Source organism: Typopeltis vanoorti, chromosome 5, assembly GCF_054136105.1.
Source record: "Typopeltis vanoorti isolate ZY-2024b chromosome 5, IOZ_Tvanoo_1.0, whole genome shotgun sequence".
In the NCBI taxonomy this organism is placed as follows: Eukaryota; Metazoa; Arthropoda; class Arachnida; order Uropygi; family Thelyphonidae; genus Typopeltis; species Typopeltis vanoorti.
This window is the reverse complement of record NC_143553.1, coordinates 154,453,904-154,469,783: the sequence shown is the minus strand read 5'-3', so window position 1 is coordinate 154,469,783 and position 15,880 is coordinate 154,453,904. Positions and strand designations below refer to the sequence as shown.

The 15,880-nt window shown below is 37.4% G+C and overlaps 1 protein-coding gene across 1 annotated transcript in view; it reads left to right on the top strand.

The window, feature by feature from the left end:
• The window catches only part of LOC150106957 (uncharacterized), an 85,621-nt gene that overhangs the window by 22,364 nt on the left and 47,377 nt on the right, over positions 1-15,880 (top strand). Inside the window, exon 3 of the mRNA XM_090392845.1 lies at positions 3,417-3,608. Within this exon, the coding sequence (XP_090248971.1) occupies positions 3,417-3,608 (192 nt within the window). The remainder of the gene's footprint in view (positions 1-3,416; positions 3,609-15,880) is intronic.

The following is a 15,880-nucleotide window of genomic DNA, read 5'->3' as shown; positions in this document are numbered from 1 at the left end:
CACATAGCACTAGTGCTATAGGTGTTGTTGCCTTTTGTGTCTGCACCAGATATATAAAAAATAATAATATATCTGATCACCGAAGTTAAGCAAACCTGAGCCTAGTTAGTACTTGGTATGGTGACCACCTGGGAACCTTGGGTGCTGCTGGCATTAATTTTTGAGTGCCTCCATATCACAATTGGAAGACTGATGGTGCATTGCATCCTTCGATTGGAAAAGGCCTAAGTTCAATTCTCATCGTGATTGGGAGAATCTTGATATGGTTTTTTTCAATTGAAGGTGAGTTAGCGTATCTCATACGGAGGTAGCAGGGTTTTTCATCCCATATATACAAACAAATTGCCCTTGGGAACACATGATTTACACACAGAAAATACCAGTGGTGGTGTTTGGTGCAGACGATGGTGATGGCAGTTCAGTGTAGTTGATGGATTACGTGGACATGGAGAATTTTAAAGTAGGTGCCTTCCCTCGATGAGTCTTTGGACTCCATGGAGGTGTCACAAAATAATAAAAATAAATAATAATAAAGCATTGCAAACTATTTTCATAGCATAGCATAGCTAACATATTTCTGCTTGCATCCATTCTGCCTTAAACTGTCTATGATGAAATTGCATCAAAATTCTTTCTTTTCTTTTCTTTTTATCTATGATTAGGGATCAGTTATCTGTAAGATTTACAATTAATATTCACAGGTAATATTACAAAAATCTATAATATTTAAAATAATTACTTGTAAATTGCTTTAGTAACTACTTTACAAAGGGGAAAAAATTAAAATTACCAGAGATTTACATAGGCATGGAATAACCCACAGAAAAATGCATGTAATATTCACTATGACTTGAACATAAAATGTGGCAATGGCGACAAAGCTACCTGCATACTAATGATAAAATACTTTTTCATGTGAGCATCACTGGTGGGAAAGTTTGAGAAACTGGCCAATCAAATTTTAAGATCTGTTTAGTGCATGCACACACGCACACTAGTTGATTTCTGTAAAGGTGCAGGGAATGTAAACAAATTCTTCTGAATAAAAGTATTTATTTACATCAACAATAACACTACATGAATCTACTGATTTCTTTTTTTTTTATTTTAAATCATTTATTTTTCTTCTGTTTATTCAATTTTGCTCTGGGCCACATGTTGTGCATCCCTGGTATCTGTTTTTAGTATATAGGTCTTATAGTTAGCACCCAAGCAGATCCTTAAGATCCTGCCATATTGTCACACACACACACACACACACACACACACACACACACACACACACACAAAATGAGTATATATTATGTTATACTATAAATATATGAAATACTCAACAGGATACTCCTAATAATTATAAATAATTATATAAATTATGCAAGTAATTATAAATGAGAAACTTGAACTTTAGTTCAAGTTTCTCATTCTTTTATAGAAAATCATTCTGTTTATATTCTGGAAAATATTCTGTTTATCAGAATAGTTCTGTGTACTTCAAAAAAAAAAAAAAAAAAAAGTTTAGAATTGGTTTGGTTTTAGTTTCCCTGCATTATGATCATCAATTTCTGTTTTGGTAAACCGGTACATTGAAACAAGTTTCATCAAAATTTTGAAATGAACGTTGGTAATTTTGCAGTGAAGAATCATAAGATTAACTACTGACAGATATGAACAAAAGTTGTAGGGTGTCAGTTGTACAGTTAATAGTTTCAGTTTATTAAGTTGATTTTTTATGTTGATTTTCTTAGTTATACTGGTAATCTGTGCAGCATTAGCTATGAGGTGTGCTAACTATATTGTTCTGCTTTAAGAATGGCTCACAAAATTTGACACATATGAAGGTCAAGTAAAACACTATGATATTATGAATAGATATGGTTGAGATTTGTTCATTGGAATACTAATCTGATATAACCTATAGCATAAGTTATATGACATATAATAATTTTATATACAGAGCCAAAATGTGTTGCTGTTATAGAAAATGCACTCTGCTATTTCATTGTTACAGTAGTGAACAAATTAATCCAAACATTCACATTTTGAAGAAAAAATTTAATTTTTCAAGAAAATAAGTAGAAAAATTAAACTCTAACTTTACCTAATAATTTATGTGCTGCTATGTTCCTAATAAGTTCATTAATTCACTTAGGCATAGTCTACCAACATAGAACACATTTTTCTTATTTCTGCATCTTGAAGCCATGCTTTTATAATGGACTGTATTAAGTTATCCTTTGTATTACAATTTAATTTTCTAAGTCTCTTCTTCGCTATGGTCCTGACATTAACCCAAAAGAAAATGAATACATTTTCTTTTTGGGTTAATGCAGGAGAGTTATCTGGCCACTGAAGCAACTGAATGTTGTGATTTTTGAGGAACTCACTTCTTTTAAGTTTGGCATGGAGCAAGATCCTTTTGGAGTGGTTCCACAATCCAGCAGGATCTGTGGGACCACTCTTTTCTCCAGTGTTTTATGTATTGGTCACTTTCATTATACCATGAACAGGCACAAGAGATCCTGGACCATAATGTAAAACAATTCCAGAACATCCAGGAGCTTGTTGAAGACGGGCAGGAGAAGTGTTCTCAGCTGCTGATTTGCAAACATAGAATACTCGCTCTTCTTGGACAAAGAAATGGTCTCATCCTTTCTTTCCCTTCTCAGCAGTCCATCTTTACACACTTTTGCCCACTGGAGCATCTTTTTCTGCACAGCCTTCAACAGTTGTTCTTTTGGGGTCTGTCCTTCCTGCTTCCAACAGTCTTCAATGGACTGTCATGTCAGAAACATTAATTCCACTAGCTGCCAAGCTTCTGTTTATGTCTATAGCAGACAATCTTGTATTCATTTTGCTTTTCCTAACTAGGAAACAGTCTTGAGTAAGTGTAGTTTTTCTTTCTTGTCCACATTTTCCTTTTCTGTTGCGAGAAAAGGTACCTGTCTCACTAAACCACTTTAAAATCGCATTAACAGCACTCAAACTAATATCACACTCAATTGCAGTTTGTCTTTGAATCATGGTTCTGTGCAGAAAAAAAGTACATATTTTTGAATACTTTCTTGGAGATATATCCATTTTTTTTTATCTACACAAAATGAATAAAACGCTACAAAAAATGCACAACACTATTATAAACATTGTAAAGACAGTTGAAATATACAGCACTTAATCAAAATAGTTAACTAAAACCAAAACTTAAAATAGTAAACCGAAACCAAAATTATTGTAAATTGAAACAAAATCCAAACCAGAAACTTGACGAAAAGTCAGCTTGTTCGAATTAATTTATTCGCTACTGTAGTTATTCATGTATGATTTTTCAGAAGACATTTAGAAAGTTTGTTTTACTCAGTAGCCAGTGCACTTTTTTTTTAAAAGATATTACTAAGTCATCATTAATTGTATACTTTTAGTTTTCAGTTTTCATGACACTGAAAATTCTGAGCTTCTTGTCAAGTCATCAGGTCTCACGGCTTTGCATGCTGCTGCATTTAGACTTTCTGTTGAAAGTGTTGAATTTTTACTACAGTCATGTGCAGATGTTAAAGCAGTTACTTGCTTAGGAGAAACAGCCTTGCATATTGCTGCAAAACATGCATCTGTAGGTGAGTTTCTTGATCAGGTAATCACTGCCATCATTAATTAAATCATGCAAACTAGTTTGTCACTCAAGAAGTATTTATATTATTATTGTCCCAAGTTTTCTTAATCCTTTGGACTGGATGTTAAAAATGCATCACCTTCTGTGACATGTATTAAAAAAAAAATAATAATAAATAAATTGGAAGACTGCTAAGAGATTGCAGTTTCTTCCTGCAAAATCTAAGCCAGTACAAATTTCCAGCTTTGTTATTGTTATGTGCCATCTATTTGTTTTCGACTCTTGATGATCCTGTGAACAAAGGCTCTCCACCCACTCAGCTTCTTGTCCTTTCTTTCAACAACTGTAAGTTCAAGTTGGTAAGTTCTTTTATATTGTCAGTCAAACTCTTTTTTGCAGTCTTCTCATCTCCCTCAATCTTCCCCAACAAAAACAGCCCTTTTCCAATGATCTTCAGCTCGCATAATATCTCAAGTACATCAACTTCTGTTTAGTGATCATCATGTTCAAGAAGCATTCTGTCTTTATATTCTCTAAAATTTTCTTATTGGCCATTCTTGCAGTCCATGGGATTCTTCATAGCCTCCTCCACACCCATAATTCAAATGAATCATTTCGTTTTCTATCATTCTTCTTAATAATCCAGCTTTTGCATCCATACATCACTACTGGAAATACCATTGCTTTGAATTCTAACTTTCGTTGCCTTACTCACACCTCTATCTTTCATAATTTTTGTCTGGTTTAACATCACTTTTTATTTCCCATGACTATCCTTTTAATTTAATCTTCACATTTTCCATCATTTTTGATTCTGGACCCCAGTAAATAACTTTAAGCAGTTTCTATTTTATTTTCCTCTATTATAAATTCATTTATATTGCCTGAATCCATCAGTTTTGTTTTGCTGAATTTTAATGAAGTCCAGCTTTGTTACTTTCTATCTTAACCAATAGAATCAACCACTCCAGGTCTTCCTTGGTTTCTGCTATGAGAGCTGTATTATCTGCGTATCGTAGATTATTTATTTTTCTGCTACCAATCTTAATTCCAGCTTGATTTTTGTCTAAAACAGTCATTTTCATATATTCATTATAAATATTAAAAAAAAAGGTAAGGTGATAGTATACAACCCTGCTGCACCCCTTTTCCCACTCAAACATCGTCTGTTTCTCCAAAGACTGATTTTACTAAAGCTTCTTGATTGTCATCCAGCTCTCTTATTAAGAGAATTAGATGTTCAGTATTCCCATTCATCTCACTACAATCCACAGTCTGTTGTGATCCACAAATTCAAAAGCTTTCTTGTAAATAAAACAGATAAATACTTCCTTCTGAAATTCCCTTGTTCTTTCCATAATCCATCTCATGTTTGCTATTTGGTCTCTAGTTCCTAAGCCTGCCTATTCTTGTGGCATTTCACTATTCACATATAGCCCCAACCTTTGTTGCATCACTTTCAGCATAATTTTACTTACTTGTGAAATTAAAGTAAAGGTTCTATAATTCTCACAATCTGTTTTTTTTTTGGGAGGGGGGGGGCAGATCTAGCCCTCATCCCCTAGCAGCCTTCATTCTCAGCTTCCAAGGATACCCTCTTGTCCTTTCCCTACTCTCCATAAATTGAAAAATTCCATCAATTGAAATTCTATATGACCCTTTCAGAGGTTTTTGTAAGTCTCAAACCTCTGAAAGGTTTGAGACTTACAAACCTCTCGCTCCCCTCTTCCTCCTGTTTGCAGTCTACAAATTCTCAATCTATCTTCATAATCAGTATTCCACAATCCTGATATCATTTTTGACATCTTCTTTTCACTCTCTCTCTCTCTCCACTGTATCAGAATCACAATGGAAACCAGGAGACCAGACCTGCATACAATAGTCCAAGTGAGGTCTTATCAAGGCCTTTGTAAAGAAGCAAAATAACATCCTTATCTTTGCATGTGAACGTTTATTTCAGCACTGCAATTAGTCTTTTGAGTTGTATTTGCAATCTTTGCCACATGGCCCCTGAACTTCAACTTCTCTATTAACACTCCAAGATCCCTAGCCTCTTCATAGAAACTTCATAAGAAACTTATGAAGTTTCTTCTAGCTGAATACCACCAATATAATACGAGAATGTTAGGACTAAGAAGTTAACTTGAAGAAGACAGGAAGAGAATTAGAACTATGGGAAGAAACAAAATGTACAGTCATAGAAGCAGCAAAGAAGACTAAATAAAGACAATAACAAAAAAGAACTTGAGCTAGTTTTCAATCACATTGAGTATGCTAAGTGATCATGAGCTATTTCATGACAAGATGAAAAAGTCGAACACAATTCAAACATCTTTCCTTAATTTTTTTTGTAAAAAAAAGTAGCTCAATCAAATGTTTAGACATTAAATAAAAATTTAAGCAATTGATTTTCATTAACTTTGATGATTTTATCCTATAATATAGCTTATACTGTAATTTTTTTTCCAAATTTACGCTAACTCATGGATGAATTATAATTATTCCTATTGTCTGTTGCATTCGCTTAACGTGATTTCACTTAACTCGCATTAATTGATTGATTAATTGCATTAAGTGAGGTTTTCCTGTATTCACCACTTCATCTCAAAAATCAGCTCTTTTTGGCAGCTGTTCCATTGCTGATATCACTTCATTTTTCATTATCGTGGGGTTCTCATTTTAGTATCATTTTAAATTTAAAGTATCATTTTAGGGCAATGTGCTAACATTTAGAGTATTCAGAATTCATCTTCATTCACTTTTAATCATTCATCCTTCCATATCCCTCTGGGAATAAAGTCTGATTTACCAGCTGATTCTCTACCTGAGAAGGCACAGCTCATCTCTTACCGTAAGTAACACTCTATCATCATCATCATCAAATTCCTGCCATGTACCCTCAAGGGGTGTACAGGATATGACAGTACTACATGAAAAAATTACATCATTACTAACTTCCTATCTACAATTTTCCTCCAAATCAGTCTGTTACTTGTCAAGACTCCAACATTATCAGATCTTATATTTCTATCGTCTAAGGCACTTTGTACCATATCAATCCACCTATATCTTGGTCTTCCTCTGGGTCGTTTTCCTGCCAACCTGGCAGAGAACACTTGTTTTGCTGATCTTAACTCTCCCATTCTATTTAAGTGACCATACCATCTGAGATTAGCTCTGCTAACGCATTCCTGGATGCTGACAATGTCAAGTTCTTTCCTAATATCCTCATTTTTAATATGATATTGCCATTGATGCCATCTGTTCACGCCTCTAATCTTTCTCAGGACTCATATCTGCGGTCTCTAGTCTTTGGTCAAGTGTTTTACTTCTGACCCAGCTCTCAGATCCATAAGTTAAAATTGGTTTGAACACAGTCTTGTATACAGCTAATTTAGTGTTCCGACTAATTTCTTTCTTATTCCATATGAATTTATTCAATTGACTTCCCACGATACCAGCTTTGCTGATTCTGTTGTCTATTTCTATATTTAGTTTACCATCTTCAGTAAAAATTGTGCCTAAGTAGCTGAAATGTTTTACTTGTTCCACAGGTTCTCCATTCACAACACAGTTGACATTTTCAATGATTCTGCCTATTTTCATTGTCTTTGTCTTTTTATTGCTGACTCTCATGCCATATCTATTACAACAGCTATTCAATTTAGTCAGAGAATCCTGCAGACTTGTAGCGGATTTATTTAGAAGTATAACATCATCCGCATAAAGCAAAGAGCTGACATTAACATCTCCAATTTTGATATCAGGTTTAATACCACATTCCTTCATAATGTGATCCATATAGATAATGAATAACAGAGGGGATAATGTACATCCTTGTCTCACACCAGATTTAACATTAAACCATCTTCCTGTACTTCCTTCAATTCTAACTGCTGACTCACAACTCAAATAAAGACTAAGTATTGCTTGATATAATGCCCCATTGACACCATATAACAGCAGCGTATTGAATAGCTTCTCTCTTGGCACCTTGTCATATGCCTTTTCCAAATCGACAAAACTTAAATACAGATCTTTGTTATATTCCCATGCTTTCTCGACTATTTGTCGTAAAGTGATGATCTGATCCTGACAGCCTCTATTTGGCCTGAATCCAGCTTGTTCTTCACCAAGCTTTTCTTCCACAATTCTTCTCAAACGTTTCTCAAGTATACTTGCATAGATCTTGCCAGGAACACTCAGTAGGGAAATACCTCTGTAATTCTCACATTCAGTTTTATTTCCCTTTTTATATATGGGTACTATGAGAGCTCTACTCCAATCATCGGGAATTCGTCCCTCTGTCCAGGCTTTCTGAACTATGCAGTGCAGCCACTGTAAGACTCTTATACCACCATACTTCAGCATTTCTGGTCGAATATCATCTACTCCTGCTGCCTTTCCACATTTCAAGCCTTTGATGGCTTTTTCTACTTCAAGTATGGATATGTATTCCTGACTGCATGCCTGGTCAGTGTTTTTTATCACTGTGCTGTCATCACTGCTTGTTTCATTTAGCAGTTTTTCAAAGTAATTACTCCATACTTCAAGGATATCTTTTTCTCCTTTTTTCATTTCACCTTTATCATCTCTAATTCCTTTTACAGCACTCTTTCCTCCATTCCTAAGCTTCTTCAACAACCTCCAGAATATTTTGCCACCTTCTTGATATTTATTTTCTATATTCTTGCCAAAGTCCTCCCATGACTTTTGTTTAGCTAGTTTACACACTGTTTAGCTTTCTTACATTTGTCTCTGTATTCTGTAAGAGTAAAAGCTGACTTATTTGCCAGGAACTTTTGATATGCTTTCTTCTTTTCCTTCACTGCCTCTTTAACTTCCTGTGTCCACCAGGGAGTTCTGATTTTTTTTATCTTTGCACACAACCTCACCACATGCCTCTCTGGCAGAATCAATCAATGTTTCCTTCAGAGTTTGCCACTGAATCTCCAAGGTTTGATTCCTGTTCTCAAACTCTTTCATTTTCTTTTCAATAATATTTCTGTATTTTAGTCTACAGTTTACATCTGAGAGCTGCTCAACTTTTATTCGCTTTAAAACTTTCTTACATGTTATTCTTTTCAATATGAAATTCAATTTTATCCTGCTCAAGACTAAATAGTGATCACTTCCAATTTCAAATCCTCTGTACACTCTGGTGTCCTGCACCAGGGAGAAAACATCGCTATCAACAATAACATAGTCAATGAGACTTTTCTTATTCCTAGCCTCTTCTCTCCATGTGAATTTGTGCACATTTTTATGTTTGAACATGGTGTTAGTAATAACCAGTCCATGTCCTGAGCAGAAATCCAACAGATATTTGCCATTATTATTAGTTTTGCTCTTTTCTCCAAATTTTCCCAAAATATTTTTGTATGTCTCACAATCATTTCCTACTCTACTATTTAGATCCCCAACAAGGACCAACTTTTCCTTTTTCATTGTGTCAGTTGCTTTTTCTAAAGCCTCAAAAAATTCCTCCACTTCTACCTTAGTAGAACCTTCTGTGGGACCATAGGCACAAATAAGTCTCATTGTCCAGTTCCCCATTCTCATATTTGCCCACATTACTCTACTTGAGACTGACTGCCATTCAAGAAGATTAGCCTCGTATTTTGTGTGGAATACTATGGCTACTCCTTCTTTTCCTTGATTGTCATTGCCTGAATATAACATTTTGTATTTATTGCTCAGAAAGATCTACCAGTTTTTGTCTTTTTTGTTTCAGTCACCCCTATTATGTCGATCTGGTACTTATCTAATTCCTCAGCTAGCTCCATTTCTTTGCCATTCAGGCTTCTTACGTTGATAGTACCGATCTTTAACTCTGGTGATGTTGAGTTGGGGTTTGTTTTCAGATTTGTTCCAGTAGCTGACTTTTCGCTGTTCGCCCTGGTTCCCTGGCAAAAACAACGGGGGCCTTGTTTAACCGGGCGACGCCCCAGCCGGCATGAAATTTTGTCATGTTGTACCATCATTTTTTATTTTGGTTTAACCAATAAGAATACAATTTGGTCAGCTAAATCCCAAATTTCCAGCCCATCCTCGTTCGTTCAGTATCAAAGTAGATACCCAACAGGGTGCACCACGAGAAGGTGAGGATTGGACATTAGGTCAGAAGCCCTGGTCGGTTCTCCGCATTCCTTTAAAGGCTATGTGGAGGTCTCCTCTCAGTTATACAGCTTTGACCCTTAAGCACCCCTAGCTAAAGTAACACTCCCCCATCCAATTTATCTTCTTTGTCCTTCAAAATATGCTATACCCTTCAATTTCGATCTATGTCATCACATCTCCCTCTATCAACTAAGTTTTGCAGGTACTACCAGTTTTGAAGGAGACTGAGTCAATCAATTGCCACAAACTTGTTCCCTTTATACCTAATGCTTCTGGCATATTTATAAATATAAACCAGTACATTATCAGTATTCACATACTATTTTTACCCTCCACAAACTTCACTGAACTGTGTGATATAGTATACATTCTCATTTTAAGTTGCTATCCCATATGTGGTCATCCCTATTACCTTTCACCTTGCAACTCTAGTTTCCCTATCCTAACACACACATACATTCCCAGAAAACAACAGTCTCTCTCTCAAAATGCCTGAATCAAAATGGTCATCATTATGTACCAAATGCAATCTCTACCCTTCTATCCTCAAATGTCCTTGAAGCATCCACGTATTCCAAACCTTCCTTTGTGTATTTTTGGTATCATTTCATTCAGTGTCACTACTCTTCTCTTCCTCTTTAAATTATCATACCAAGGCAACGCACTAAGTCTTCCTTCTCACATTTGTCTGCAGCATAATCATTAACATCATTCTCAGATCACTCTCTCTCTGTTGTATTTGTGTGTGTGTGCACACACAGTTCCTCTCAAGTTATTCATACCAACCATTACTATTATCTCGCACATTTTCACCTTGCTTCATTGCCACACTCTGTTTTTCTTTCAGACAAGCACTCTAACACTCGACTCTGCACACCCCAACTCACTGAATTTCCATTCATCATAGTCTCATGGCTCCATTCAGTCTCACTGGCATCCCTGATCTTTTCTGCTTCCACTATCTCTCTCTCTCTTCTCCTCCTCCACTTTCCCCCCTTCCTCTCATCTTTATTGCACTTTTCTTGTCACCTCCTTTTCTTGTTCTCTCATGCCTACTAATGTTCTCCTTTTTCAGTAGCTAGACTCTGTAGCCTCTTAGTCTATTCATTTGTCCCTCCTCAACTAAGCCTTCATGCCTTCCATTTTTTTTCTTGGTAGATCTATGTCTTTCTCCACACGCCCTACTTTTACTGAACATTCAGCACAATTACTGCCATCTATCAGAACATCTCTTCTACACCGTCTAATGTCAAACACATCAGCACCTCTTTTACATTTTCTTCACTCTCTAACATGCTACTGATAACTATCGACATTTGCCCATTTCTGATAAACTGTCTCCTCTGTTAAGGAATTTTCAAATGAAATTAAGTTAGCCAATCTCATATGGCAGTTTCAGTTTATCTTCATGCAAAACAGCCAAGCTTTCCAGAAGAATATACACATAATTAACAGCCTGTATACTGTTCTCTTAGCCATGCTTACTTTGTAATTCAAATCAGGGCTGACAGTATACAAAACAGATTCAAATTCATTTTAACATGTGGGTCTGAGAGTTTGGTTAGAACTAAAACTAATTTTGGAAAAATTAGTTAGGGCCTGCATTCAGAAATGGGTTGACAGTGAATCTCTACTTTTCAATGAACAAATGGGTTTACTAAGGGAAGGTCATGTTTTAGCAACTTGCTCACATTCTATAACAATGATACCATTGAGCTAGACAAGGGGAATGGATACACTATGATACTTTTGGATTTTGCTAAGGCTTTTGACAGAATACAACATGACAGACTACTGCATAAATTGGAGAAAACGGGTTTGGGTTATACAATATTAGCATGGATAAGAGGATGGCCGACTGACAGATATCAAAAAGTGGTATATGGGGGATCTGCATCTTCAAGGTTTAAGAAAGAACCTTTTCTTTCCTATGTTATGGAGCTATACTTGGGTAGCTCCATCACTATCACTATAGGGTCCTGTGCAACTTCTATTCCCATAGTGTGGGATGTTTGCCAGGGTAATCCTCTATCTCCCCTTTTCTTTAACTGCGTCATAGATGAGTTTTTTCATTCTCTTCCTAGCCATATAGGCACTCTCTAGGCACTTCTTCCTTTAATGCTATGGCCTTTGCAGACGATTCTTATTCTCGTAGCCTCTACTAAGATAGGCCTGCAGGAACTCCCTGACTGGGCAGTTGACTTCTTCTCTATTCGAGGCCTTTCTATTAATGTAGAGAAGTCCTGCTCTTTAGCTCTTGTTCCCTCTGGTCGTGACAAGAAGCTTAAGGTCGAGACTATAGAGTTTTCCATGCACGGGAGGCCATTGCATGCTTTGACCATCCTGGAAGAGTGGAGATACCTTGGTATCATGTTCACCCCAAAGGGAAGGTCTTCTGTCCCTTCTATCTTAAAAGCTGAGATCGCTTCTTTGAGGAAAGCTCCTCTCAAACCCCAGCAAAGACTGTTTCTCCTTTTCTACTATCTCCTACCTCACTTTTACCACAATTTGGTGCTCGGTAGGACATATATTTCGGTACTGTCCCGAATGGACAGGGCTATCTGTTCAGCCATGAGATGATAGCTCCGACTGCCGCCTGACACTCCTACTGCATATTTCCATGAGAGGGTGAAGGATGGTGGGCTTGGGGGTTCCATCACTTAGATGGCTGATCCCATGCCTGCAGCTGTCAAGAATCACGCAATTAGAACTATCTTCTTCCCTCATCTGCAGAGAGGCTTTCTATAGCCCATACAAGAAGACTTTAAACGGGCCAAAGGCTGGTCCCACTATCAAGGTACTTTAATCGAGTCAGCACCTGCAGAACACAAGAGATGGGCATCTCTGTTGCACTGTTCTATAGATGGTGCTCCTTTAAAAGAGTCATATCTGGTGCCTTCCCAGCATGATTGGGTAAGGGATGGTACCATACTCCTCCCTGGGTTCGAGTATATTGACCTTATCAGGATGAGGATCAATGTCCTGCCTACTTGAGCCCACACAGCTCGATGGGTTAGTGACGACTCCAACTGTAGGGCTGGCTGCCACTACAGTGAGACATTGTCTCATATAGTACAGTGTTGCTTCCGCACCCATGGGGTTCGCGTGAGGAGGCATGATGCCGTGGTCTCCATTCTGAACAACCGCTTTAAGAACAAAGGTTGGGAGACTGTGGTGGAACCACATTATAGGACCTCCGTGGGTTTGCATAAGCCAGACTTAGTGATTAAAAGAGATGGTGACGTTTGGGTAGTTGATGCCCAGGTGGTGGGAACAGGGTGCCCCATTGCCATAATAATAAAGTAAATTATTATAAAAATAACCAAGATCTAGTTAGTAAGATACAGGAGGAGCATGGGGCAACTCCGAGGTTTACCAGCGCCACTATCTCTTTACATGGTGTATGGAGTGCAGATAGTTGTAAGGACTTAAAACAGCTTGGGCTTACGTAAAGGAATATAAAAGTTCTTTCCTTGAGGGCCCTACAGGGCACACTGGTGGCATGGCGTTACCACCAGAGAATGACTACAATGATAACTCGAACAGGCATAGGGTAAAACACTTGTAAAGGCTTAGGCCTATATCAAGTCTGGACGTGATGTAAAGGTAGTACTGCCCATAACCAGTACAAAGATTAATAAAAATAAAAAATAAATAACAAGTGGTGTACTACAAGGATCAGTGATTGGTCCACTGTTATTCGATCTGTATATTAATGATATTGGGAAGGATTTGACAAGCGACATACAGTTATTTGCTGATGATACAAAGATAGGTAGGGTAATCAGGAATGCTGCTGATATGCAGTCTTTGCAGAGTGATTTGAATAGGCTGGAGTTGTGGGCATGGGAAAATGGGTGTCAGTTCAATGTCAGTAAATAAATGTAAAGTCATTCACTTTGGCATGATTACATATCCAGTGTCGCATTATATTGGTGGGATTAGACTAGGGATCTTGGAGTGTTAATAGATAGGAAGTTGAAGTTTAAGGGCCATGTGGCAAAGATTGCAAATACAACTCAAAAGATAATTGCAATGCTGAAGCGAACATTCGCATGTAAAGATAAGGATGTTATTTTGCCTCTTTACAAGGCGTTGATAAGACCTCACTTGGACTATTGTGCGTAGGTCTGGTTTCCGTTGTGATTCTGATATATTGGAGAGAGTACAAAGGAGAGTGTTAAAAATGATATCAGGATTGTGGAATACGGATTATGAAGACAGATTGAGAATTTGTAGACTGCAGACACTAGCAAACAGGAGAAAGAGGGGTGATATGATTGAGACTTACAAACTGCTGAAAGGGTCATACAGGATTTCACCTGATGGGATCAGTTGAAAACCCCACCCTCTATAAATTTTTCAATTTATGGAGGGTGGGGAAAAGACAAGAGGGTAGGTATCCTTGGAATCTGATTTTTCTCTCAGAGAGGGTGGTGCGTGATTGGAATGGATTGCCATTGGATGTTGTGAGTGCAAGCAGTGTGAATGAATTCAAGAATAAGTATGATAGCTGATTTGTGTAGTATGTGGCCTCCCTTGATGAGTCTGAGACTTCCTGGAGGTCTCCCTTAATAATAATAATAAAATATTTCATGAAACACTGGGGACCATAGATTTCTCATAAAAAAATTAGGACTCTACAGCTGGCTTTTTTTTTTTTTTTTATGTTGAGCCCATGCGAGATTGGTTTATCATCCTATAGTATGTTAGTTAGTACCATGTATGAGTTATTGGTTGGGAAAAGGAGAAACTTGTTTACATTTGATTTAAAAGCTTGTATATTGTATTCCTTAGAGCCTCTTGTAGTTCAGTCGGTGTAGACAAAGCCCTTTGGTTGAAAAGACCCGAGTTCGATTCTTGTCCATGACATGAGGAACCTTTATCTGGTCTTTCAACCAAAGGTAAGTTAGTCAGTCTCATATGGAGGTAGAGGATTTTTTTCACCTGGAAACTCAGGTTTTTTTGTCCCTCTAAACAGACAAACCGCCCAGTATAACACATGCAATTTACAGACAAGAATACTTAGAGGCATAGGGGTATCCTTGTATTACGATTGGGAAGTTGGAAGTCCAAGGATACTAGAAGGCTGTGGGTGCTTAAGTGCCTGTTAAAGCCACTGATAATGATGATATTGTATTCCTTGGGAAATGCATAAAGGGAAAGAATGTTCCACAATACAGCAGTAGCAGAGATGGAGAAGGAGAAAAAGAAATCTGTATTGTAAAGGGATGTTGGGGATACAATTGCACATATTCCAATGGACTTAGTTCTGAGTGGAGGAATTATGGATGCTATTTCATGTGCACATTTGCCATGGAAATATTTATAGAATACACATATTACAGAAATTAAATGCCCGTGCCAGAGTGGGAGGAGTGAGTTGGCAAGAGATGGGTTGTTAATCACTCTAATTGCCCTCCTCCATATTGAGTTAAGTATTTTGAGGGAGCTCTTAGGATCCCCCCCCCCCCCACACACACTCCAAATGTGAGAGCAGTATCCAAGCTGGTCAGATTTGTGATTTGTATAACAGCTGTTCAGAGGTAACATCTTGAATGAATGATCCTAGTTTTTTAGAAGCTGAGGAGGCAGTGGTTGTGATATGTTTATGCCAGGAGAGCTTGAAATCAGAGTGATTCCAAGAAGAGAAATCTCATATTGTCTGGAAATATGAGTGTTATCAAAGGTAATACTGGAAGAAAATGGTTCTTTTTTGTGAGAAATGAGGCAGAACCTCATGAATTTCTAGCATTGAAATTCATGAGGTTATCTGTAGAGTCGAGTTTATCAAAAGAAAGGGAGGAGTAGTGCAATATGCTGTCATCTGTAGAACCATGGGTTGGGTTGGAGGTCAACTGAAATAGGCCATTGATATATAGAAGGAAGAGGGTTGATGAGAGAACAGAACAGTATGGTGCCCTGGCATTAGTTAAATAGAGAGGATAAAAACCATTCACCATCACACATAGCATGCATATAGACAGAAAGCTGGCAATTCAACTGCAGAAGTCCTGGGACAGACCAAATGATGGGAATTTGTTTAGCAAGTTTCTGTGCCAGACCAAGTCAAAAGCTTTGGAGATTGCAACCACTTGAGATCCACCAGACTTCTCCATGGCATTTGTTCAGAGAAATGGTATATGTGAGCAGATC